This window comes from Lissotriton vulgaris, chromosome 7 (genome assembly GCF_964263255.1).
Source record: "Lissotriton vulgaris chromosome 7, aLisVul1.2, whole genome shotgun sequence".
NCBI lineage: Eukaryota > Metazoa > Chordata > Amphibia > Caudata > Salamandridae > Lissotriton > Lissotriton vulgaris.
In genome coordinates, this window is record NC_141695.1 from 1,506,262,072 (window position 1) to 1,506,288,677 (window position 26,606).

The 26,606-nt window shown below is 47.8% G+C and overlaps 1 protein-coding gene across 2 annotated transcripts in view; it reads left to right on the top strand.

The window, feature by feature from the left end:
- The window catches only part of TRPC4AP (transient receptor potential cation channel subfamily C member 4 associated protein), a 729,914-nt gene that overhangs the window by 309,879 nt on the left and 393,429 nt on the right, over window positions 1-26,606 (top strand). For both annotated transcript variants that reach the window (XM_086932356.1, XM_086932357.1), the window contains exon 10: window positions 1,307-1,438. In XM_086932356.1, coding sequence (XP_086788482.1) covers window positions 1,307-1,438 — 132 coding nt within the window. The remainder of the gene's footprint in view (window positions 1-1,306; window positions 1,439-26,606) is intronic.

Sequence of the window (26,606 nt, forward strand, 5' to 3'; positions counted from 1 at the left end):
GAATACCTTGGGATAACCCTAAATCAAAATTTAACGTGGTCGGCCCACATAACAAAAGCTAGCATGAAACTATCGCAGAGGGCGGGAGGTATTACGAGAATCGCAAGTAAATCCCCACTCCGCTCGCTGGCACCTGCCATTCAGATTTACAAAGCCCAGGCTCGGGGGGGGGAATCATCTACGGAGGTGAGCTGTGGGGCCACACTTCAACACACACCATCCAAAGCATAGAAAACAAATTCATTAGACAGCTGGTTGCTCTTCCCCCAAGTACTCCACTTCTCCCTTTGAGACTAGACCTGGGTTTGAGACCTATTACGGAAGAACTGGGCCTCAAACCTCTGATCTACTGGCGCCGCCTCTGGAGCAGCCAGGATCTTGTCACCTACAGATCGGAGCTGCAGGAATTTCTCACGTTACCTAATGCCACCAAAATCCCTTGGCTAAAGTACATAAGGAGAATGTGTGAGACTCTTGGAGTGCCTGACTTATGGTCGGATCCCGAAAGTGCGTGCACGAGGATGTCCAGAAAAGCACTGTCTACTGTGTTCTACAATCACATGCTTCAAAAAACACTGGATACCACTCGGGAGGGGTCCCTAACAGATCTTTTCATTAAAATCAAAGACTCGTACAGCCATGAATGTGTTCTGGATGGCATGACCCCGATGCTCACAAGGAAGATCTTTCTGCATTGAAGGTATGGGTCTCTCACTCTAAGGTCCTTCACAAAGGCTTGGGTAGGTGGATCGGAGACAGGGGCGTGCCCGGCATGTGCTTATAAATTGGAGAATGACTTACATGTGGTCCTGTTTTGTGGAGCCTATACCAGAATTTGGAGACATTGGTTGGTCCCTTATCTAAAAAACTTGGGCTTCAGAACATATGCTCCCGCCTATAGAGTATTAAAGTCGGATCTATCTCCGCCAACAGTGTTTGCTATGGCAAAATTCCTGACTGCAATGTGGCTGGCACGCACTCGAATAACCACAACACTGTGAACACCTCTTCTTCCCCCCTTGCATTTGGGCACACCCATTTTTAGATTTGTATTGTATTAAGTATATCAATATACTGTTCTTATTGGGTTTTTATCGGCATTTTAATGATTATTCTATTCTGTGTACATCTTTTATGATATTTTATGATCGAAATAAAGATTTGAAATTGAAATTGATTCTACATCCGATATCTAGCTGCAAAATTGAGTTAAATGTAATGGGTTTTATAGTTATTTTGGAAATGTCTGTCCAATAGAAAATGTCAATATTTTCTGCACCTAATTTAATTACTTAAATTTTATTAGGTTCACAAAATGATAGCGGAGTTCAAATTAATCCCAGGCCTGAATAATCTGTTCGAAAAATTGATTTGGAGAAAACATTCTGCGTCTGCCCTCGTTCTCCATGGTCACAACCAAAATTGTGACTGCAGTCCGGTAAGTAGTTTTTATCTGTATTTTCTAAAGCAAAGTGGTTTAAAACAAATGTGGGTTTGCACATGTAAAATTAGAGCCAGTGCAGTTACTGGCAAGTTTTATAGGAGGGGGTTCTCACAATGGCTTATGGATCATGTGTTATTTACTTTCTGAAAACTACAAAATGAACATGTGCCAACATCTTATTCCATATAAATAAACATATCTCATCAATTTTGTATGCTTTTATATCACTGAGATGTGCCCATGAAGGTAATTTGTTATAGCTATTCTTAGCTTATCCTGCGAACGGCTGGAGCTGCAGACTTTCTATTATTCTATCCTCTAAGCATATCACCCTGCCACATCGCCATATCACATGGTCTTCACGGCAGTCGTCCCAGCCTTTGAATTGGGGGCGCTTTTTGCACGGTTGTGGACATTAACCATTTGTCCACAGTATTGTTATACCAGGATTTACACATTTGTGTGTTTTTTTAAAAGTAGAATTCCGTCTCTGCTGATAGCTGCAATTTCACCTTACACCACGGTGAAGTTCTCCCTTCACACAGTTAATGTGTACCCGACTATTGGACATCAAGGCATCATAGTCCACAATTTCGGCCCTATATCTTTGGCCTCCATATTCCAGGATGTTTCCTGGTTTTACAGTAAGATAAGACGGTGACCTGATGAAGGCGATCTCGCCGAAACGCGTGTAGTCCATACTACCGCCTTGCCACCATCATTTGCGTCTGTTTTAGTTTGTGCTGTGTATTTGTACTAAACAATAAGAAATATTGTCTATAATGATTGAGTAGCAATATTCTCTATATCGTTCTACAAAAACTACAATCCTTTTATATAAAAAAAATAATAAATTGAAATATGATTCAAATCGTGCGTTTTTGAAGTATGTCATGTTTAGGCCATTGCAGTTTTTTAAATTAATATTTGGGTATCCTCAGAACGTTACAGCCTTATTGACTAAGCTATAGACCTTTCCCAACTAGATTTCTTTCCAAATGTATAGCTAGTCTAGTCATGATATAGGGGTCCCCTGTTTTCCAATAATGTAATTTGTTTATGGCCACTACAGAGGATTCAAACCCAGAAGAGCAGAATGATTACCATTGGTCTACATACGTTTTTATATAGAGAATTTTAAGTATGTTTCATTTAAAATATTCTTTGAATAAAATCCATCAGTGTGATATGGAGAAACTCACATGACTAAAATGCTAATAGCCAGTCTAGGCCCTAGAATTTCATTCTAGCAGTCCTTCATTTTCTTTCTGTCTGAGTACACTTAATAAAACATATCTATGCAGCTTTTGCCTCTTGCATGTGGTGTAGTCCATTGGTTTGGCTAGATGGGTGTGGCTCACAGCTTCCAACCTATATTGGATGGAAAATTGTAGGTCCATGCTATAGAATAGGTTGTATGTTCATATTGTGTACCTGTTGTATGTTCCCCCTCTATTAAAGAGTTTAAAACATTTCAATCCACTGGGTGTTATCTGTCAGCACTAAAGTTCTGTATGCACCTGCGGTACCATTCCTTTGCTTGTTAAGGGTAAACCATTTTGTGTGATGTGGTAATGATCAAGGGTCAGTTTCATGTTCTTTGTGCAGCTAATGTGTGATTTTGGTAGTTTGCGTATCTGAGTTGCTTTATTTTGGTTCATAAGATTGATCTTTGAGATTCCCGAAGGCTAAACCTTTTCTCAACCAGAGCAGACACGTTGGTGAACGGTATAACATGACCCTAGGAGGCTAAAAATGTTTACGCTAAAGTGAACAGTCTCAAATTTTGACAATAATTATTTTATCTTATTGTCTGTGTTTTAAATGAACAATGCTCCAGCTATGTGCATGACGTAATCACATAATGTTGTAAGCCTAGTACTGATGATCACTTAACCCATTTATCCTAAATGAGAGTTTGTAAAGGGAATGCTTCGGAAAATACATTTCTGTACTGACTAACCAGTGAAGATGAAGAGATGAAACCATGAGGGAAACTGCAGCCCTCATCATCATATGCCTAACAGCAACCTTCAACACAGTCTCCCATTCCATTCTGGTCTGATTACTTCACAAACCAGGCATCCAGGGACACACAAACCAGGCATCCAGGGACACACCCTTGAGATGATCTTCTCTTTCCTTACTAGAGAAAACCAAACTACAGCATGTCCCCATCTCCTTTGAAGCACAGGAACACATCTGCAGAATGCCACCGGGCTTCTTGCTTAGCCCGAAGCTCTTCAACATCTTCATGACTCCACTGGCCAACGTCATCCAGACTTGCAACATAAACATCCTCACATATGCAGGCGACATGCAACTGATACTGTCGCTCTATGCAAAAAAACGGCACCAGGAACAAGTTTACAACATGCATGACCAATTGAATAAAATTCAACTGCCTCAAATTGAATTCAGTACAAAAGGGGGTGGTGATGGACGGAGCATCTGAATCAATCAAACACTCACACCCAGTCAAAAGATCTGGGTTTAATCCATCACCGTTCTTTAGCCCACTCTGCCACCCAGTTTAGACATGGCTATATGCAAATCAGTCTGACCCTGTGCCTCATGGGAACAGTCCAGCCCGAACTGCCAAGCCATGTCTTCCCTGGACCGGAAACAAGCTTCCGAGGACCAGTTTCTGGCATTCCAGCCGTCTTCAGCCCGGCTTGCTTGAATCCAGTGGCAAAGTGAGCAAGGGACTCACGTCTGAGCATACCCTGCCACACTTATGGCGGCCAAAAGCGGTACAAAAAGGGGTGGTGATGGCAGTTCGGGCTGGACTGTTCCCATGATGCACAGGGTCAGACTGATTTGCATATAGCCATGTCTGAACTGGGGTGGCTGAGTGGGCTAAAGAACGGTGATGGATTAAACCCAGATCTTTTGACTGGGTGTGAGTGTTTGATTGGTTCAGATGCTCTGTCCATTACCACCCCCTTTTGTACCGCTTTTGGCCGCCATAAGTGTGGCAGGGTATGCTCAGACGTGAGTCCCTTGCTCACTTTGCCACTGGATTCAAGCAAGCCGGGCTGAAGACGGCTGGAATGCCAGAAACCGGTCTTCGGAAGCTTGTTTCCGGTCCAGGGAAGGCATGGCTTGGCAGTTCGGGCTGGACTGTTCCCATGAGGCACAGGGTCAGACTGATTTGCATATAGCCATGTCTGAACTGGGGTGGCAGAGTGGGCTAAAGAACGGTGATGGATTAAACCCAGATCTTTTGACTGGGTGTGAGTGTTTGATTGATTCAGATGCTCCGTCCATTACCACCCCCTTTTGTACCATCAAATTGAATTCAGACAAGACTGAAGTAGTGGTCTTCGGAAAGGATGCCTCTCCATGGGACTCTACCTGGTGGCCCACAGATATCGGGCACACTGCCTAGCCCTACTCGCAAGCATGAACACTCAGAATCATCATAGACAAACTGGACATAGTCGCCCAAGTCAGCGCAGTATCCAAGTCCTATTTCAATATTCGAACATTGTCTTCAAAATCCTTAAATTGATTACCAGATGACACCAGGAAAACAATCACCCAAGTCCTCATCACCAGCAGACTAGACTATGGAAATGCCCTGTACTTAAGGATAACCAACCAGCTCGCAATGAGACTGAAGACCATCCAAGTGGAGCGGGCAGACTAACCATCAGGTTCCGATGCCAAGCCCACATCAGACCACACCTTAGGGAACTCTATTGGATCCCAATACACAAGCCCAGAAATGTCAAACTCCTGACTCACACCTACAAAGAACTTCACAACACAGGCCCTGCCTAACTGAATAGCCGCATTAATTTCCACCAACCTTCCAGACACCTCATCTATGTCAGTCTGTCACTAGCCTGCATCCCCCCACCCCCACACAAAAGCAGAGTAGGGAGTTGCGCCTTCTCATGACTGGCTCCCAAAGTCTGGAATGACCGCCCTAAAAAATCCTGCATCTTTGAGGATGGCATCCATAGTGCCTTTACACCCTAACAGGTGATAAGAGTGCTATACAGACCCTCCAGCTTTTTGCGATTCACAAAACAAATCGCGAAATCAGCAGAAAAGCACGATGGCCGATATATTTACCATTTTGGCCGCGAAAAAGGTGTCCCTGCAGCTATTTAAAGAAAATGGTGGCTTCTTATTGGATTTACGCTAACACGCACATCACTGCGTGTTTCCGTACAGCATTAGAGATATGGGGCAGAGTGAAAGGTACCCGAGAGAAGCAGGCAATAAGGCACATGGGGTCAGAGGCGCAACTAGAGCATTTCTAAGCAATAGGCAGAGTGGAGCTGCAGAGGCTCTTAGAAGGGGTAAACCAACAACAATGCCTCATTAGCATGCAAATGGTCTTTTAACCGCATCGCTGCAGCGGCTTTTCCCGCTGTGTGCGGCAATTTACAAAAAGCCGCGTTACATGACGAGCTCAGCTCGTCATCAGCATAGCAGCGCCGTAGCTGATGACGAGCTGAGCTCGTCATCAGCAGTGAAGCGGTTAAAGACCTGTGAAGTGCTCGGGTGCGGCTGTGTGTGTGCCCGGGAAGCTGTCTCGTCCTGGGCTGACACACACGAGGGGGAAGGGGGGGAGGGGGGGATAGGCTGAAGCCCTTTGAGTCCAATGGGCGTTGGGCGCCTGCATGGGGTCCACAAACATCAGAGGAGAAAGGAGGGGCAGAGTAGTGGGGAGCTGCGAGAATGAAAGGTAGCGTCTATTGCTGATTTTTTTTTAATTTTAATTATCGTTTCTTTTGCCCTCATGACTGAACAACCCTGTACCTTCTTTAGGACTGAAATGCCCTATTTTCGTAGGAATCTTGCAAATTTTTAGCAGAAGAAGGCCGGCTGACCTGGCTTTCTTGTCAAGTAGGATGCTCAGCTCCATGTCTGAGAGTTATATATGGTGTAAGATGTGCTTGTGGTATATTCGATCCCTGGGGATTGCTTTTGCTAAAGGTTCTGCATTAGTGAAAAACACCTTTCTTGTTCACTAATAATCCGAACAATGTCCCTTCTAAAACAATTCCATGGAATACATGGAGAGGAAGGATGTGTGCCTGTGATTAAAAAAAGATTTCTGCAGCAGAGTTTCGTAAAAAACTGAAGAGCTGGGAAATGCCCTTCCACTCTGCACATGCCTGCATGAAGTTCGCTGCCACAAGGCCTTTCGAGCAAAAAAATAAAGAAAGATAAGAAAGCAAGTGAGCATTTACTGGTGTGTTTACTTCCAGAAATGTAAGTCACTAAAAGTTGCCTCACTTCTAGATACTTCCCGAGGGAAGTTTAACAGTATGTATACGCTATCCTCACTACTCTCAGATTATATAGCAAATATTCTTCCAAATGTCCGATGTGCTTGTTTTCAGTAGTAAAATGGGGTTTCGTGAGGTTGTCAGTAAAATAGACGATGGACGAGTTGATGTTCCCCAATGGCATTGTGGTCAGTCACATCTTATAAGAAAAACCTTCAAACAGTAAGCTGTCAAGCCAGGCATGTTCATGTATTATAAGACTATGAACTGATGGAGAACAGTTTCTACTGTGTTGTTTACAATCACTTCAGGTATATTTTTTGAAAGAGAAAGTTGGGTACCCTCATGTGTAGAACTGGACTAGTTACCTCCATACACAAAATGAGGGGGATCTGTATGACTAATTACACAACAATTCAAAAAGCACTTACAAATTATTATATTTTTATTTACTTCTTTAATTCACCTCCACCCAGTACGATCCTGTGCCTTAGGGCACCTGAGGAAGGATGTTGTGCCTCATGGATCCAGGAGGCAGCGGCGCTCCAGTAGGGGTGCGTACATGGGTGCTAGAACATCCCAGGGAGAAATAAAACCCCCCTCAAACGAGGTTAGGATTGGAGCTGTGCTTCCGTAGAGCGACAGAACTTTAAACATGCCGATTTTAAAGTGGAATACTCTGCTAAAACATTTTCTATTGATTTAAGGCTGAAAATGAATGTTATGCGTAAAATAAAGTGCCGCAAAAATTCTGCTAAATTTCCATTTTTCTGCCTCTAAATTTCCAAATTTGTGCCGCTAAATTTGCTAATCCATGCCGCAATATCCTGGGGGGTCTGGCTATAAAACCACCACTAACACAACGGCATGATGTAGAATAGTTTGAAGTACACGTTTTCTGATTATTTAAAAGATCATACTGGAATGGCTTTCAATATTAGGACCTATGCATGAATGGAATAAAATCAGTGAACTGACCTTTAAGATTTTCTCTTCATCTGGAAATCAAACACAGAACATCTTGACCTGTAATGATTCGGTACAAAAGGGGGTGGTGTAATGATTCAGCCCCTGAGTCTGCCTGCCCTTAACAAAAAGGCCATCAACTTTGCTCTTCCCTTGGTAGCAATTGTATTTCCCGTATTCAATGGTTGGCTTTTTTCTGTTAGTTCTCTCAGCAGTGACAGTGTGATGCTCAGTTCTCCATCTCTCCAGCAGCCACAACTGGTAAACTGCTTTAGTGTGTCCTGGCTGGCACACAACCATTCTGTCACATTCCGGATCCTGTCTTTCCGCCAAGCATTGACAAGCCATTGCGATGGACAAGTGGGTCCTACAAATTGTTTGTCGAGGTTATGCCCTTCACTTTCTTTCTACCCCACTACACCTTCCACCGCCTCCAGAACAGCTGACTGAGGACGATCTGTTGGTCTTATGTCAGGAAGAGCTGACTCTTTTGGCCAGTGCGGCCATAGTTAGGGCTCCAGACGGACTTGGTGTTACTACCGCCATTTCCTTGTGCCAAAGACGAACGGAGGCCTTGTCCTATTTTTAGATCTCAACACTCTCGAAGCCTTCCTCAGGGGGGACAAATTCAAGATGCTAACGCTAGCCCAGGTCCTGTCTCCCCTGGACCCTGAAGACTGATAGGTGGCATTGGACCTGCAGAATGCCTTTTTTTCACATCCCTGCCCTGCAGGCCCACAGGCGTTTCCTATGGTTCAGTCAGCCAAGAGCATTTTCAGTTTTTTGTGCTCCTCGTTGGGCTCCCCAGCGCCCTTCAGGCATTCACAAAAGTGATGGTGTGGTCGAAGTACATCTACGGAGGTTGAGAGTACCATTCTTCACCTTCCTTGTTGACTGGCTGCTGAAGGCAGACTCGCTCCAGGCAGTCGTCAGCCATCTATAAAAGACAGCATTCTCCTAACATAGTTGGAGTTCACTATCAATGAGCTGAAATCACTCCGGTTTTCTTCACAGAAGCTCAGTTTCATCCGAGCCATTCTACTTACAGTGTAACAGTGTAACAGTCTGCCAGCAATGTGGAGAACCTGGCCTTAATCTTTTTGCCACTATCAAGAGTGCGCAATGTCAGCCCTTTTGCGTGCTGGAGTTTCTAAAGTAGCTTTCGATCGGAGACTCACTCTATCTAGAGTGGAGATCTGGACCCTTGTGTATCTTCCCACTGCAGCCTCTCCTGCCCTCAGGTCTGAAGATCACCAACAACCAGGCCCACCTCATCCTACTAGCTCCGGATTGAGCCAGGATAGTCTGATTACCGGAACTCTTGGGCATGAGCATCTGTCCTCTGATCAAGCTGCAGCTTTGGGAGGATCTTCTGTCGCCGCAGCATGGCAGGTGTAGGAAACTGGAATTTTGTTGCAGTTGCCCTGTAAGTCCCTAGTAAGTGGTACCCCTGATACCTAGGGCATGGATAACAGTGGCGCCCTAAGGGCTACAGCATGTATTATGCCACTCTAAGGGACCACCATGCTTGCAGCCTGTCATTGCAGTTGCTAGAATACAGCTAAAAATGGCATGTATTACCCACAAAGCGATTCACTACAACACACCTAGATACCTCGCCCAGAAAATTGAAATTTCGGGAGGAAACAGACCTGCCAGGAGTGCCGAAAGATCTGGTGCTGAGACCACCTATCTCCAGGAAGAAAAAAAGTTATGATAGGGCATTCTCTGGAGCGGCACCAGAATCTGGAACTCTATTCCCCCGAACATTAGAAATATTACAAACACTGCAACATTCAAGAGAGAAACTAAGATCTATCTGTTGAGTAAGTTCCTTCCATAAGCAAGAATATTCAACAACTAAGCCTTGATTTAGAGATGACTAATATATAACAATATGGGAAGTATTTAGAAAATCACCAACGCTAAGATGATACTGCGATCAGTGCAATGCTATCCTGGGGACTGGAGAAGATAGAGGTATAAGAAAAGTCATAAAAACAATCATATATGGAAAGCCCTCTTACATCAATATTATATATTTAGTCCCTAACCTACCTCAGAACATTATACATTCGTGTTTAAACATGTACCGCACCTTATTTATTTTTATCTTTACATTATCTTCCCTCATCGACCCGTTGTGGAAGTAAACCTAACTAATCTCTTTACAGTCAACATGTTTATTATATATGTCATGTTAACCTATTCCATGTTTTGTTAAGCGCTCTGATACCCAAGGGTTATGTTCGCGCTATAGAAAACTTTCAATAAATAAATATCATCATGAGAAGATATGCCTTATGCTGTTTAGTTCAATAACTAGATGGTACAAGTGAACATGGAACTCATTAAGTGGATGTACTGGGCCCCGGTCATTACCAGTTCCCCATCTATGTAATGGCTTTACTGAAACCTATGGTGTTTGGTATCAAACATCTTGTTTTAATAAGTCTGTCCTGTTTCCAGTGTAAGATTTATTATGCCACGCACACTTAGGGCACCTTAAAGGTGACTCCTGAAAACCTGCTAGTCCTCTACTGTGCTGGCTAACTGATATCCACTAGCCTGCCACCACAGGCGAGTTACTGACCTCCTGGAGGTGGGAGCCCACGCTCTCCGTAGTCCGGAAACCATGCCTGCTCCGGAGAAAGTGCTATCACCTTTTCCAGCAGGATGGCTAGTAAATCTGTATACCAAGGCCATCTTTGATATGCAACCTCTGCTTCCTCCAGACCCGGGAGATGCCACCCCCCTGAGGTCCATTTGGCACCAGGACATGCAGAAAATTAGATATGCAAGGGGGCATGTTACACTGTCAGGCTAGTCACACCCCTATGTTGGGCTACTTGGAGTAGACACAGAAGAAGGGGTTCACCATCTTGTTTGTGGTGAAATTAGGAACTCTGGGACAGGGTTGTGCCTACTCCTCACTGGGTGTGGTCAAATAGTGGGTGTAGTTACCACAGGGGGTAAGTAGTCCATTGGCTACTAACCTTCAATCCCCTTAAATGCCCCTAAATGTAGTATTTAGGCGGACCTCTGACATCAGGAACTCAGATTCACCTCACTAAAAAAGGGCTACAAAGAGAGCCGAAGGACGCAAGAACATTGGACTAGCTGTGGACTTTGTGCCAAACCGCGCCTGCTCCCGTCCCGACAGTTCCAAGTGTCGCTTGCCTGCAGACACCGCCTGCAAGGCCTGGTACACCGACCCGCTGAGCACTGCGTCCACCAACTCAGCAGCTGGCCAGGAAGAGGTTGCTGTGCTTCAAAAGGTCCGATCCATCTCTGCACGACGTTTGGAGACGCCAGGACCCCCAGGTGCCACCCTGCACCAATACCCGGAGTACCAGATCCCTTGCAGCAGCCAAGGCTTGTTCAGTGTCCAGTCCCGTAACCGACAGGCTTATAAAGGCAAGCCGCCAACAAAAATCAAAATAAGACTTCCAAGAAGCAATTCACTAAAAAGACGATTGTTACAAATCAATAGGAACAAATCTATAAGCCACCCAGTTCAATGTATAATGTACTTGGGATCCGAACATAACACCAGTAACAAAAGTGTATGTCCTTTGGAACAGAGAGCGCCATCCATTCACCGGAGATGGTGTCTCCTGAAAAACCCTCAAAATCTTTTGACTCTACAGATTACATCCCTTCTAGGATCCATGGCGTCCTGCATCTATATAGTACTGAACGCCTGTCTGTTAATAAGATCCCTGCAACTGTCAAGAAGACCAATGCTCCATAAAAACCGACATTTGCGAGGACACTCTCAAACTAACGACATCAACCTCAGTCAGCATGGTGGTGCACTGGGAAAAATCTCTTAAAAGGAGTTTATTTTCAAAAGAAGACTCTGAAACACATTGTAATGACAAAACATTCTTTGACGGGTGTAGGGAAATGGATTTCTGTTGCAGTAACACCCCCCACTTTTTGCCTGATATGTGATGTACTTTTCCTTGGTGTGCCCTGGGTCCCTGCCAATCAGGAACCCAGGGCCGGTGTTCCTTCCCTAAAAACTACACCAACGCCTAAACCCAATTGGCATCTCTGGCCACAGGTCAGACCCTGGTAAATGGTACCCAGGGCACTGTGACCAGAGAAGACCCCTAAGAGCTGCAGCACTTATTGTGCCACCCTTAGGGGCCCTGACCCTGACACACATACACAGCCTTGGGAGGCTGAGTGTCTAGGCACAGAACTAAACAGAGTCGACATGGCACTCATCCCTGTGTGCCATGCCCACAAACACACTACCCTGGCATACATCAGTAACCCCTCTAGCTGGGTGCCCTATGCCAGTGGTGTGGGCACAGGTGCATGAGCCCTGTGCCCCTACAGTACCCAGGGCCATTCTTGGGCACTGTAAGTGTAGTGATGCCGTTATGAGTATATGGTGCTGGGAGGTTGTCATTATGAACTCCACAGCACCATAATGGCTACACTGAAGACTGAGAAGTTTGGTATCAAACTTCTCAGCACATTAAACCCGCACTGATGCCAGTGTGGGATTTAAGGTAAAAAGCACTACAGAGGGCATCTTAGAGATGCCCCCTGAAACCTAACCAACTACCACTGTCCTGACTTGAGAGGCTGCCACACAGCAGACATGTTGCTGGACCCCGGGTAGAGAGCCATCCGCTCTCCTGAGCCAGCAACAATGCACATCCTGGGACGAGGTGCTAGGTCTCCTTCCCCAGGATGGGCAGGTGGAGCTTCAAAGGCATGCCGCCTTTGTGAGCTTCTCCAGGCCTCTTGCTGTACTCAGCAACTGGCCCCCACCAGTTCTGACCCCCACTCAGGCGGGAAGACAGGCGGGAAAAACAAAGGAAGGGAAGGGGGTGTGCCAGCCTCTGCCAACCCCACCCCTCAGGTGGGGAGACGAGGTGAAGCACAACTCCGGGCTCCCACCATCTTGAGGATGAGGAGCCATGCACAATCAGAGATAGGCTCCTGCCCCCCTCTCACAGGAGAGGAGCATGATAGCGGGTGTGCTTACCCCTGGACAGGGACCCATTGGTCCCTGGCCTTACCCTACCTATAACGCCTCTAAATTCAGTATTTAGGGGCGCCTTGAACCTTTCTTCAGCAGATCTAGATTCTGAAACAAGAAAGAAGAATAAGAAACAAGAAGACCTGCTGTGCAGCTGCTAAAAAAAGGAAGACACCAACTGATTTGGCCCCAGCCCTACAGGCCTGTCGACCCTTGAACCTGCTCCTGTGGTCAGCAGCCTCAAAAACCCCGGAGGACCTGACTGCCTTGTGACTCTGACTACCTGGGTCTCCCACGAGCAGTGGTACTATTCAAAGCAAGTAACTAGCCCTGGCATCAGCCCGGAACTGCGAACCCTGCACACTCTGCACCCGCCAAGCCTGGTCTGTGCAGGAGTGAGCCAACACCACGAGGACGTCCCCCCGGCGATTGTGACCCAAAGTCCAGTGCCCAAGGACTCGTCCTAGACGACCCTGATGATGCTTGCAGCCTCAGAACCAGGACCTCCCCTACCACGACCAGTTGAAGGTAAGATTTCCCAATGCCAAAAGACACCCCTACACCCGGCGCCCCACGGCCTCCTGTGCCAAACTCCTGGATGTCCACCCCTCCTCCAGCTTCCCAACTTACCTCACAAAGTGGTGGTTGCACCTGAAGAATCTTCGTCCCCGAGCCTGCAGCCTTCAATTTCCAGCTTTCCCATTGAATAACATTGAGCCCCCAACGGCTCAAACGCATCCTGCACCCCGCCGCCCGAGTGCCCCTGGGAGTGCATGCTCTATCCTATCTCACTTCCCCACTTGCCCTGAGTAGGTGACCAGGAGCCCAGCTCCCACAGCCGCGTAGCCTGCTAGCCAGCAGCCACCAACCAAGGGTCCCCTGCCGTCCATAGGATAACATTGGGCCTAACTCACTCTGCACCTGGCTGCCCCTGTGCCGCTGAGGGTGTAACAACTGTACTTACCTGACCCTGGGAGACCCCTGAGTCTATGCCCAGAACCTTAACTCTGCCAGTGGAGTAGTTACCCAAAAGCAGATAGCTCACTTTTCTTCCACAGGGTAACATTGACTGGTTTCACTTGGAAATTCTTCTAAGTGTGGAGTTTTGAAACTTTAAAATATTCGTCTAAAATCAGTTGAAATACGAAAACGAAAATACTCACCTGTTATCAGGAGAGATCCCAGTGCTGGATCCTGGTGCCCAGCACTGACCCTGAAAAGTAAATACAACCATACTTATCGCTAACTCAGTTTTCTCCCATAGGAAACCAATAACTCTTTTTCTGTGAAATTTCTTTTAAGTGTCGATTTTTGCAAACTACAAATATTCTTTAAAAATCGTACCAACTATAAAACCGTAATTACTTACCTGTTTTAGATAGATGTCCCAGTGCTGAACCTAGGAGTCCATCACTGGATTACAAAAGTAACAAGAACATACTTTACCTGCAATTTGAATTTCCTTCCATAGGATAACATTGCCTGTTTTTTGCTGGAAAAGTTTCTCTGTGTCGATTTTGCAAACTTACAAATATTCGTAAAAAATCGTGTGTATAACAAAAACACAATCTTTAAACTGTTTACAGGTGGTGCACCAGTGCTGGATCTAGGATCCATCCCGGGGTTAGAAAGAGTACCCATAACCCCACTTACCTGCTAAGTGAATTTCTTCCATAGGAAATTATGGACTGGTTTTCTGTGAAATTTCTTCTGTCAACTTTTAAAATACCAAAATATTGCTTAAAAATCACTACTGTGACTTAATCAATTTTGCTCAACTGTTTACCGTACATGTCTCAGGACTGAATCTAAGATCCAGTCCTGCAGCTAGAAAAGTAATCCTAAAAGTAATCTATTGCCTTCTTTTAGAAATTCCTATTAAGCTCAATGTGTTATTGTGTTTGAAATTGTGTTGCCTATGGCAACAACTGTAACTATCCTATTCCAAAGTCTATTGTCTATTGAAAGTATTTATTTAAAAATAACTCAATCTGAGGAAGTATATTTTAATACGTATTGTTGGTTCTAAAATAAAACAAGTATATATTTTGTATGCAAACCATTGGCCTATAGTTCAGTTCTTGAGTGTGTGACACCATTTGCTGACTGAGTGTGTACAACAAATGCTTTACACTGTCCTCTGATACTGCCTTACTGCTCGACCAAGCTACCACTTTAGAGAGTAAGGTCATATCTAACTTTAGCCTTTGCCAAACCTCTGGGGCCTGTGGACTCTGTGCACACTGTACCTATTTGGGTACAGACTATACAGAGCCACTTTCTCACACCGAGGGGAGCCCATCTCAACTACCTCACAAGTCAAGGCCTTTGGACCCACAAAGAGAAAATGTGCCATGTGAATTATCTTCTAGAACTTAGTGGTTTATCTGGCTCTGAAATCCTTTATCTCATCCCGTCCCATCCATTGCATCAAAGAATATCACGATTTGGACAGACAATTCCACCTCTATCCACTGCATCAACAGGCTGGAAAGAAACGGATGAAGACAACTGTTTGTACAAGCACAATTGAATGGGTTCTCAACATTGAAGAATTAGGTCTAATCTTCAAAGACTGGGGAAACCCAACACTAGACCTATTTCCCCGGCACAAAGTGCTGAGACTTCATGTCCCGGGCTCCAGAATGAAATTCAGTGGGCAATACCCTTTTGATGCAATGATCCGCTCCCTTTACCTATGTCTTTTCTCCAATTCCACTGATATCAGTGATTGTGAAGTTGCAGAGATCTTGTACAAACATTTTTTTTTAAAGAATTTTTGTTTCCAAAACCCCATACAACCTCCCTTCAAACATCTCTTGTATGACCATTACGCAGATGGCCCATCATTCCTGGTGCATATCATGCGAAATCAGATAACATCATCTTTCTCCTACTATTCCAACCCCCCTCCCCCTATACCCCCACCCACCCGGTCAGTGTGCCCTAGCCTACTCATCCCAATCTATGCTTACTAAACTGCCCCGTCTCCAACCTATTCATCAGGAAAAAAGAAAGAAAGGAAAAGAGAAACAGGAAGTTCTGTTGACTAAGTGTACGTTTCTGGTGCCTCCACACTAGCCCACTAGTACTACTAGCCTAGAATGTGAAAGATAGCCCCCTCCCGTGCTGCTATCAGGTACTCCATCACTCTCCTCATTGTTCTTCCACTCTCGCTCCCCTATCTTGATCTGACTCAGCATCCTCCTCGTCCTCCTCCTCCTCCCTGGTAGATACTTGGAGTTATGCCACCAAAGCCCCCCATGCTCTTGCTGCCTCCGATGCCTTGTCATTAGCATTACGCCTAGCTAGTTGTAGGCGAAGTGTCCCTTCTTTGCCCGCCCAATTTAGAAAGCTTGCTCTCCACCTCTGAAAATTAGGCCCCGTTCTCGATTTCCAGTGCATGGTAAGCTCCCTCTTTGCCATTATCAACCCCAAATCATACAACTTGCTGGTAATTTTGTGTTGGGAGTGTGTGGGAACCAAAGCAAGAGACAAGTCCCCATCTCCGCCTCCATCGTACGCCCCGTCGCCTGGTTCAAACATGCCACCACCTCTTCCGAGTAGGATCCTAGCCCTATACAAGACCAGAACATATGACTAAAATCAGCTCCATCAGTGTTACACCTGGGACACGGTGACTGAGCTCCCCCGAAATACTGTAGGATTTTAACCGGAGTCAAATAGGCCCTATGTATTGTAAAGAATTGAACTAATTTGAACCTGGCGTTGCGTGTACCCTTCCAGGCCCTCCTCAGCAACTGAGGCCATGTCGTCTCAAGTATGGGTTTGCCAATATCCATCTCCCACTTGCCTTTTAGGGTATCCAGGGGCTGGAGCCGCTCGGTCGATAGCCGCCTATACAGACACGTAATAGCTTTAAATGTATCCGCCGCCATGGTGATATACTGGCAGCCCAGTGAAGTCGGGGGTTCCAACCATCCCATCCTCCACTGCCCCTGAATTTCTGCTACCAGAGCAGCGTGCAACAAATAGTCTCCCCGCGGCAAGTCAAAAGTGTTCTGCAAGGCGTGGAAAGATAATAGAGCCCCATCTCTATACAAGTCCCCCAGCATTTGGACTCCAAGATCCTCCCAACCAGCCAACGTCGACCAATCACCTCCATGCGGGAGGGCTGTACACATGCCCAGAGGAATCTCCGGGGCATACGGGAAAGGAAACCCTGCTCGTTTCTGGCTTCGGATCCAACATGATCGGAGAGTGCGCTCCTCAAGAGTACGCTGGTCGAGACTGATTTTCTGCTGGAGAACTATAAACGATAACACATGGCGGGGAAGCACTCTACCCTGTGGCCCATCTGGGCCTCTAAGTTCTCGAGCCACTGCCTGCGTGAGCCACTGCAGTTGCGCCGGCAGATAATACCACTCAAAATCGGGGACTGCTAATCCCCCTCCGTCCTTGGTCGCATCAGGGTAGTCAGTGCGACCCGCCGTCTGCCTGAGCCCCAGATAAACCCTATAGTCAGAGCCCGAAGCGTCCGGAAGAAAGACGCCGGGATCCACACCGGCAGCGTACGAAAAAAGTAAAGCAAACGTGGAAGCGCCACTATCTTTAACAATGCTACCCTCCCGGCCACCGACAGGGGAAGGGTTCGCCAAAACTCCATGCTGCCTCGGAGCCCCCTCACCGCCCGCCAACATTGCCGTCCAAAAGGTCGGGCTGAGTGTGATATATGTGGACACCCAGGTAAGGCAAACATTGAGGCTCCCATCGCAAATCCCCCACCGTCAGGGGCTTCTGGCCATCCGTGGCCAAAGGGAACAAACAGGTCTTACTCCAGTTCACTCGTAGCCCTGAGAAGTGGCCGAACTCCCGAAGCAGGACTCATTCATCTGCATCCGCCAGGTACAGCAGTAAATTGTCCGCATACAGGGATATATAGTGGAGCTCCACGCGCAACCAAACGCCTTCATAAGCCCGTCCCTGTCTAGCATGCGCCGCCAAGGGTTCAATCGCCAAAGCGAACAATAACGGTGATAAGGAACAGCCCTGCCGGGTGCCCCTCCCCACCTGATATGCTGCTGATACGGTGTGAACCGTACGAACCCTAGCTGTAGCGGAGCTATATAACAGTGTAGTCCATCGTATAAAGTGATCCCCAAGACCAAATTCCTTCAGCACTCGGAACAAATAAGGCCACTCCACACTGTCGAAGGCCTTCTCGATACCGACCGACAGCACCACTGCACTCGGCGTCTCCTCACGGCCATCACCCATAGTCCGAATCAGCTGGCGTATACACGTCGCTGTGTTCCTGGCGGGGATGAAACCCGCCTGGTCCAGGTGCACTAAAGAACCCATGTGATCCTGGAGTCGCGTAGCAAGAATCTTGCTTAGAGCCTTGTAATTCACCGTTAGCATTGAAAGCGGCCGATATGCTGACCTAGAAGTGGGTTCCCCGCCTCACTTCAACAGCGGCACTATGATCTCCTCTCTGGTAGAGGGTGGTAACCTACCCAGCTCCCATGCCTCTGTACACTGACTGCAAATGTGGCGCAAGGAGATCTATATACATTGCATAAAACTCCACCGGGAGGCAATCCGCGTCCGGCGTCTTCCGCCTGGCCATATGCTTAATCGCTGTTCGGATCTCTCCTAGTGAGATGTCCTCACCAAGCTTGTTCCCCTGTTCAGGGTCTAACCGCGGGAGCTGCGCCGCCGTTAGGAAATCCTCTATGCCATCGGGCAGTTCCCGCATCGTGCTCCGGTAAAGCGACTTGTAATAGGCCAGAAACTGATCATTAATCTCTTTTTGTGAATGAACTAGACCCCCCCCTTCGCTGCAGTCAGTGACACAATCGGAGAGCCCCAGGCTGCCGGATTTGCCATGAAGTAAAAAAAGATTTTTCCTTTTGGGAGAATCAAATAATGTCAAGCTCATTCACTCACTCTGCTCGGTCAGAATCCCCACATGAGATTCGAACAATTCGCTCTATCCTGTGAAACACTTGCAAGGAAAAGCTCTAATTATATCAAAACAAACTATTTATTTGCATAATAAAAAACATTCCAATGAGTGTACAATCAATATGAAATATTCATTTCATTTTTTTAAAAACAAGGAAACAGAATTACAATTAAAAAACTTTTCGTGAAATAACACAGGAGAAAAGGGAAAGACAGTAAATTTTGTCTAATTGTTGTTAATTTAGACCCTCTGTGGACTACACAGGATAGGGCTTCCCGTCCCTATACCCAATTATTTGTTGACCACTTCCAAATTTAAACAAGTGTGCAATGCGTCAACGCATTTCGAAGGCTTTCGCTGATTCTAGCCTCATTCATCAGGACAATAGCTATTTATTTCTCCATATCCAATGTGTCACCTAATACAGAGAAATAACATTTCTTTACCTCATGATAAAATGTATTCTCTGCATGCTACATTTATCAGAGACATATTATACAGTCCATTCTAGATACATTGTAGAAGCTCGTCACTACAGAAATACCCCCACATTCTTGTTGCCTATTGTTTATCATTTTTTCAGAGAAAACATCACATTTTATCTACATATCTGGCTCCAATTATTTTCATATTAACATTAAAAAGCAAAAGTCTGTTTTTACACCCTATACATTTTTTTACATTGTAAGTGTTTCACTCTCATCCATCCATTGTGCACATTACTACTAATGTTCCACACCATGCATTTCCATAGAACACTATCATACCATTCATTGCCATAGAGCACTATCATACCATTCAATCCCTCTTTAATAAGTAAGGAACGACTCACCTGTGCAAACGCACATTGGTGAACTACTTGTTAGATTCAACTCTTGGATGGGGTTGTATATATTTCACAATTTCCCAAGCTGTCAAATATAATATAATGCAGCCAGTTAGTTCTAAGAGGCAAATCCTCAAGAATCAAGCCATTTAGACAATTTCTCATATTAGACTTAGGTCTAAATAGTTAGTACCTGTTAGGTTAGTCATTGGTGTGGGCAAGCTTGACTAAATGTTGCCTAATTTTATGTCACCCGGGTAAGCCAGCCAGGCCAATAGCGTCCCCACTCTATCCCTTTCTGCGTGGGCCCGTACCATGTATTCCTTATAGTCGTAGCCGTTCAATTTGAGTGGCCACTCGTTTGCGCGCCGCCATGACTGCCTCCTGCCCTGTCACGCTCGTATGGCTATCCTTCTCTGCCTGCCGTAGGTGGTCTTCCTCCTGCTCTATCTAGCGCAACAATGTTTTGCGGGTTCCCATAGTGGACGAGATACACACTCCTCATACCACAGCTTTAAAAGCGTCCCATTCCTGGGCCCTACTCGACGCCGTCCCTGAGTTCTCTGAAAAGTAATGTTCAATACCCTCTCTGACCTCTGTACTGAAAACTGGGTCCTCCAGTGTCACCGGGTTCAAACGCCACGTGGGAATCGCCTGTCGTTGCCTAGACCACAGTACCGTTATCATACAAGGGTTGTGATCAGAGATTGTCCTCGCTAAATACTCACTATGCCGAATCAGCTCCTGAGCTCCCAGGGAGCACAGAATTCTGTCAAGTCGTACGTGTAAGTCATGTGGTACTGAGTAAAACGAATAATCCCTATCCGTAGGATTGTGTGTCCGCCAGGCATCAACTAGCCCCAGGTGCCTTGCCATTCCCGCCTCACCTTCGCTAATCTATGTACCGCAGACTGGGCTAACGGGGGATTGGACCGGTCTAAGTCTACATCCGTGACGGAATTAAAATCACCTCCCAGAAACACAGTGCCTGCCAGGAATTACACTAGCTTCCCAGATAGTCGTGAGAAGAAAGCGGAATGGTCTACGTTCGGGGCGTACACACTGCAAAATGCTACATCTCTGCCATCTCAGCGCCCCGTAACTGCCACAAATCTCCCCTCTGGGTCTACCACTGTGGTCAAAGGCTGGAAGGGAACACCAGAACGCACCCAAACCAAAGTCCCCCGGGCAAATACAGAATAAGTTGTGTAAAACAGTTGGCCCCTCCATCTTCGCTGTAGTGCCCGCCCCTCAGCCTGATCAATGTGTGTTTCCTGTAAAAAGGCCACCTGAATCCCCCTGCGGACTAAATACGCATGCACCTTGTAGCGCTTCCTCATGGAGTTCAGCCCTCGCACATTCCAGATGATACATTTCTGCGCAAGTCGGGTCGCCATATTGGAGCATGCAACAGAACGAAACCCCTTTCAGCCTAAAGAGCACACTGACAAACCCCTTGACCCGAGAACATCCCCAACAAACCCTCATCCCACTCCCCTCCCCACAACAGGCGCTAAACCACAGTTACCCATCCAAACCCAATCCCAACTAATGGGAGTACTCTGGTAGCTACCAGAATCTCACAACTAACGTGAGGTAGAAGGGGTGAATCTACACCAAGTCAAGCTGAACAGTGAACCCACTGCATTTTCATCTACGCTAAGCCTCTAAAATGGAATCCCCCCAGCAGTGCCCCATCCTAGAGGAGCCCCCTTCCAAGCAACCGCCGCCCCCATCCCTCCAAACAGTAGAATTGGCCCCCCGCCATTTGCCTTAGGTCCACAGCCGTACCCCCCCACCACCACAGGGCACCGTTAGGAGCCCGCCCTCTTACTGTACACAGATTGGAGCTAGGAACATTCACTCGTCCAAGAGGCCATCAGCAGTCCTTGGGGTGACATGAGGCACGTTCCGGGAGCTCTCTTCAGAGCCCTCCGACTGCTCCTCTTCCGACCCCTGCTGAGATCCAGAGTCCACCTGCGAAGCAGCAACCGCCGCCCCCGATATGGCGGAGACCGCCTGCCGTTCCAATTCCGTCTGCGGTGTCGATGGTGTCTGGCTATTCGCTGCATGTTTTCTAGCTCGTCGGCTTCTGCGGGGTTTCGGTCGGGTCTCCGCTGTCTTCTCCTTCCCCCTAAAACCATTGGCTCCAGCCCGATACTCCTCTAGCAAGTGCCACGCATCATCCGGTGTGTCAAAGAAGGACATCTTCCCATCGACCATCACTTTCAGACGAGCCGGGAATAGAAGAGAATACTGTATGCCCTCCTCGCGAAGGGCCTTCTTGACCGCCAGAAACTAAAATCTGCTGCGTTGAACTTCATAGGAGTAGTCAGGGTAGATGGAAATGGAGGCAGTGTCCACCCGGTAGCGGCCCGACGCCCGGGCTTTCTGCAGGATAGCATTGCCCCCTTGAAGTGTAGCAGGCATGCCACCACAGGCCGAGGGGGGCAGCCAAGAACCGACGGGCAGGCCGGCACACGATGAGCCCTCCAACATGTAGAACTGCGACAAGCCCTCGGGGGCGACCACATCACGCAGCCAGGCCTCCAAATATGAAACCATGCTGTCGCCCTCAACGTTTTCGGGTAGACCCACCACCCGTATGTTGTTGCGCCGATTGCGCCCTTCAGCATCTTCTGCTTTTTTCTCTAGCTGCTGCACCCTTCACAATAAGTCTCCCATCGCCACATCTGTTGCCTTTTGGGCCGGCTCCAGCACTTCCAGGGAAAGTTCTGTGTGCTTGACGCGGTCCACCAATTTCCCATGGTCTTCCCGCAGTAAACCCAGACTCGTCGACATATGCGCTATGTCATGGCGCAATGCCTCTTTCGTGTCCGAAATGGCTTCCAGTATTTGGTCCATCTGTTGTTGCTGCAGCCCCAGTGCTGGTGTTCCAGTTGAACCCTGGTCTGTTGGGGCCTCCGCGGAGTCCGGGGGCATCGCCCCGGGTTTTGGCCGTAGTTTCCCCATAGTCGAAATCCCAGCCCCTGGCAAAAATGACCGTCAACCGGGGTTCTGCAGCGGCAAGCCCCGGGAGCTCAGGTACAGGTCCAGGCTACCCTCTGCTGCTACTCTATGCTGATTGGACTCTGTCAGCACTGGGTACCCCTCTGTTCGTCGGGCGTAGGTGGGTACCCCAAGACGCCAAATGCCACCGCCCAGAGAGTCTGCACATCCAGACGATGCCCCCAACACCTCCAAAGTCTGGGTCCTTCCGGTCGGACTGCCTCCCTAAGAGTGTAGCTTGCCCTCTCAGTAGCCAGGTCAGGTCGGTCTCAGCTGCCGCCGGTCGACGCTCTGATCACCTCCTCCGATGTGCGGCAAATGGCTTCGCCGGGGGTGCGCACAGGCTATCCGGCGTCGCGGCCTTCCCTGATTCTGGTCACTCAAACCCGCCCTCCGGTGTGCCGTTCCTCCGGTTAGGTGGGATGTCACCAGCGCGCCCCTGCCAGGTCTCTCTCACCTCCGTTCCTCCCTGGGCTGCCTCACCAATGCTGGAAGTCCTCGACCACTGTGGTCCAATGGAGGTCAGAGCCTCGCACCCCCTACAACCTGTCCCGGGGTGCCGGCACCTCCACCTCCTGCGATGCCGTCAATCCAAGGGCATTCCTCAGCGTGGATGTCTCCCAGGTCGGATGGGGGGGGAAGTTTCCAGCAACGCACCAAGATCCAATTTCGTCTGCCGCCGCTCCCCCTTAGGCTGCTCCAGCTCCAGCGGTCATCTCTTGCCACCATCCCCCAGGGGGGTCAGAGTCCATGCCATAAAAGGGCCAACGCCGCGGCCATGATCCCCCCCCTCGGGGGTAGCTGCGTTGCTCCCAAATCGGTCAATCTGCCCTCACACAGGCGGCAGCCGCTCCCGCAGCCACACGGCCCGCCGCGTCGGCCTCCGCGCCGCTCTGCGGGTCCACTGATGTGACTTTCCTTAGCAGCTAGGACCCTCTCCCCTTCCAGCGCCGGCAGCGCCAACCGATATGTGGTCCGCCGTGGCCCCGCTTCCGATCGGCGGCCGCTGACACAGCTCCACGGCTCTGAGCGCTGTCGTGGCCGGACCGTTCCACTCCAGTGGCTGCTCCCAATTCACTCTAGGCCAGGGATGAGAGTCACGGTTTGGGCCCCGCCAAGATGGCCGGCACCTTCCGAGAGGGCCGGTACAAATCGTCGGACCGGTGGTATCAGCGAACCACCTCCCGGGCTCCGGATAGCTTGCGGGCACTCCAGTCCTAGGGAGCCCCCTCAAGCCGTGGACACCACCAGGGTAGCCGTAATAACAGGATAAATATCGAGGCAAGCGCGGAGCTCTCAGCTCACGCGTCCATGCTCGATGGTGTCCAAGCCACGTCCCAGATCCTAATAGCACTGCGCCGAGACAGTGGTGGTACCTAGGCCTTCTGGAATTATTGCCCCCCCAACAAAGAAGATTGCCGTGCAGAGCGGACCTATTGACCAGTCTTTGAATTTGGCTGCATGACTTCCTCATGTAAGCCTGACAGGGTCCTTTGTGTGCTATTACCAAATGGAAGAGTCATAATTGAATTTGCCCTTTCTAGAAGGGGAATTATGCTCCGGTACAATTTACCCATATCTTCAGTGGATTTCTTCATGTTTACCCATCTGATTCTCCTCCCGCCTTGAATTATTCCAAGGTCTCTGTTTTCGTAGATTTCATTACCCTCAGTTATCAAATCATGGTTGATCTCAGTTGACAGGGGATTATGGTTGTTTTCCGTGCGACTAGAGATGTGGAAGTTGAGAATCTTAGACCATAGGGGCGTACTAACCATAAAATAATCAATTACAGAAGTGTGGCCCCTTCCACTGTAGGTTGGATGCCCTGGGCTATCCCCCTTAAAACGTCCATTACATGCTCTGATGGAAAAGGAGTAGGTTACAGAAGTTAACTGGAGTACCATGGCTGACCATTGTTTAGCTGGATACGTGTTTGGGTAGGGGATTGACCATACTTCATCCTCTTCTGTTGAGATTTGGGGGACTCCAATAAGTGGTTCATAATGACAATTGAAGTCACCACCAATCAACGCAACATCTCCCAGAAGAGAGTGCAAAAGAGAGGGCAAAGAGTCTAAAGTCTTGGAGGTGCCCCCCGATCCTGCTGGCCTTGAGTAAATATTAATAAGTGCCAGTTTAGGTGTTTTAGTGTGTGTCAATATAATACAGGTTAGGTCAGGGCTGTTGGGGTCTATTCTTTTCACGGAAAACCCAAGATGGGTACCTATCCAGATACATAATGGCCCCGATGGTCTGCCTCTGGGACCTTTCAAGGCTGGCTCCATGTACGTGGAATAGCCCAGTCTATGTATGGGGTTAAGAACCCATGTTTCCTGGAATATAAATATCCCCTGGAGGTCTACAAAGGCACACCAGTCAGGATTATCTTGGTTGGCGGCAAGACCTGCTATATTCCAGGATAAGATTTTTAAAGTTGTATTTTGGATATGATTTCTGGGTGACAAATTACCAAAATTGACCAAAGTATTCGAGCTACCAGATACAGTCATAGGCCCATTTCGTACTGGGGTAGGAGGAGCAGTAATAGGTACAGTGATGTAAGCTGTTAGTGGGGTTACCGCTAATCCTCTCGGTGATGAATCCCTGTCAAAGGAAAGTTCATCACTGGATGATGACAAATCAATGAGACCTCCTGCTCCCTTCTGCTCCAATCTCCCATTAATATCTGGTAATGGCTGGCCAGCGACTTGGCCAGACCCCTTTTCCACAGGTCCCCCATTACCTGGTAATATACAATTCTGTGCTTGAGTTTGGGACACAGTCAGTCGCAATCCCCCAGACCCGAGAGGGCATCGAATCTATTAAAGAGCATGGTGTTCCCCAGAGGGCATGGGTTCGGCGCTTCGTCCTGTGAGAATAGTTTATTTATTTATTTATTTATTTATTTATTTGCGGGTTTGTACCGCGCTTGAATAAACTCCCGAAGGAGTATCTCCGCGCTCCAGAAACACCAGTGGCAAAAGAGGGGCAGTTCTCTTGGGGTTGGGTGCCAAGGTTCATAAAAATGGGACAGTGGCAATGTGAGCATTCTAGGCAACAAAGCATTTTGGGGCCAATTAAAAATAAATTCGACACACCTCCAGTCTCTAAAATTAATTATAACACAGTCCCCCACCATGGTTTTAGTGCTCCTGCCAATCCAATTCACTCTCCTGGCAAACATAATTTCTGCTGTTATATTTGTTGGGAGCGGTCGTTTCTGATTGAGCCAGAAGGTGCACTTATTTTTAAGTTCTGCGTATGTCTCCCTTTTCCCCTGGGCCACAGTGGGAACCCCCGCCAAAACCACCACATAGGGCGCTGATTGGGGTGGAAGATTAATATTGGGCAGGGAATCAACACTTTGGACCAAGGGCAGTTTTTGTAGTCTGGGTGCTGGTCTGCCAGCAGCTGCTTGTTGGGATTTGTCCCTTATGGCTGTATTTGCTTCTGCTGGCGGACTGGGAGCCTGTTCATTAACAGAGGATAAGGCAGGAGTTCTTTGTGTGGGGACAGTACGACTGTTTGATGCTACTTCATCATTAGGGTCAGTTGGTATTTGGCCAGAAGTTTTTGCCTGCCTATGAGTAGAATCATTGGCCCTCAATCCCGCTTGCTTCTGGGATGATGCCAGTGAGAGTTCAAGACAGACCAATCTGTTCTCAATTGAGTCCAGTCGTGTGGTAATTGGGTTGCAAATTTTTTTTAATGGTGCTTTCATGTCTCTTCCAAAACAGAGGTCCCATATCAGGTTGTGGTTCTCCCCCAAAGTAGAAATAGACCCGCTATGCTCCTCTGTAGCAATTGTTGTTGAATGGGCTGTACTAGGAGGAAATCTGGCAGCTGGGTCTTCATTGGGCACATCCATTTTGCCAGTTTTAGCTTTTTTGCCAATGGTTTGTGCCCCAGTGCGCTTCCTTTTAGCTGCCACTCCTGCGTCTCGCTGTAGAAGACCAGATTTTGCATGGGAGGCTGAGCGGGTTTTAATATTGGGAGAGGGGATAATCTTTGGGACACTGTTGGCGTCCGTCCCAGTAGGGGAGTTTGAGCTTGTTTTGTAAATAACAACAGGCTGTAACATGATGCTTCGCTCCACGACTCCCGAGGGGGGCAATGTGTCCTGGGAGTCAAGTGGGTGGTGTATTGGGGATCTTGCCTTCGCCAGGCTTCCCAATGAA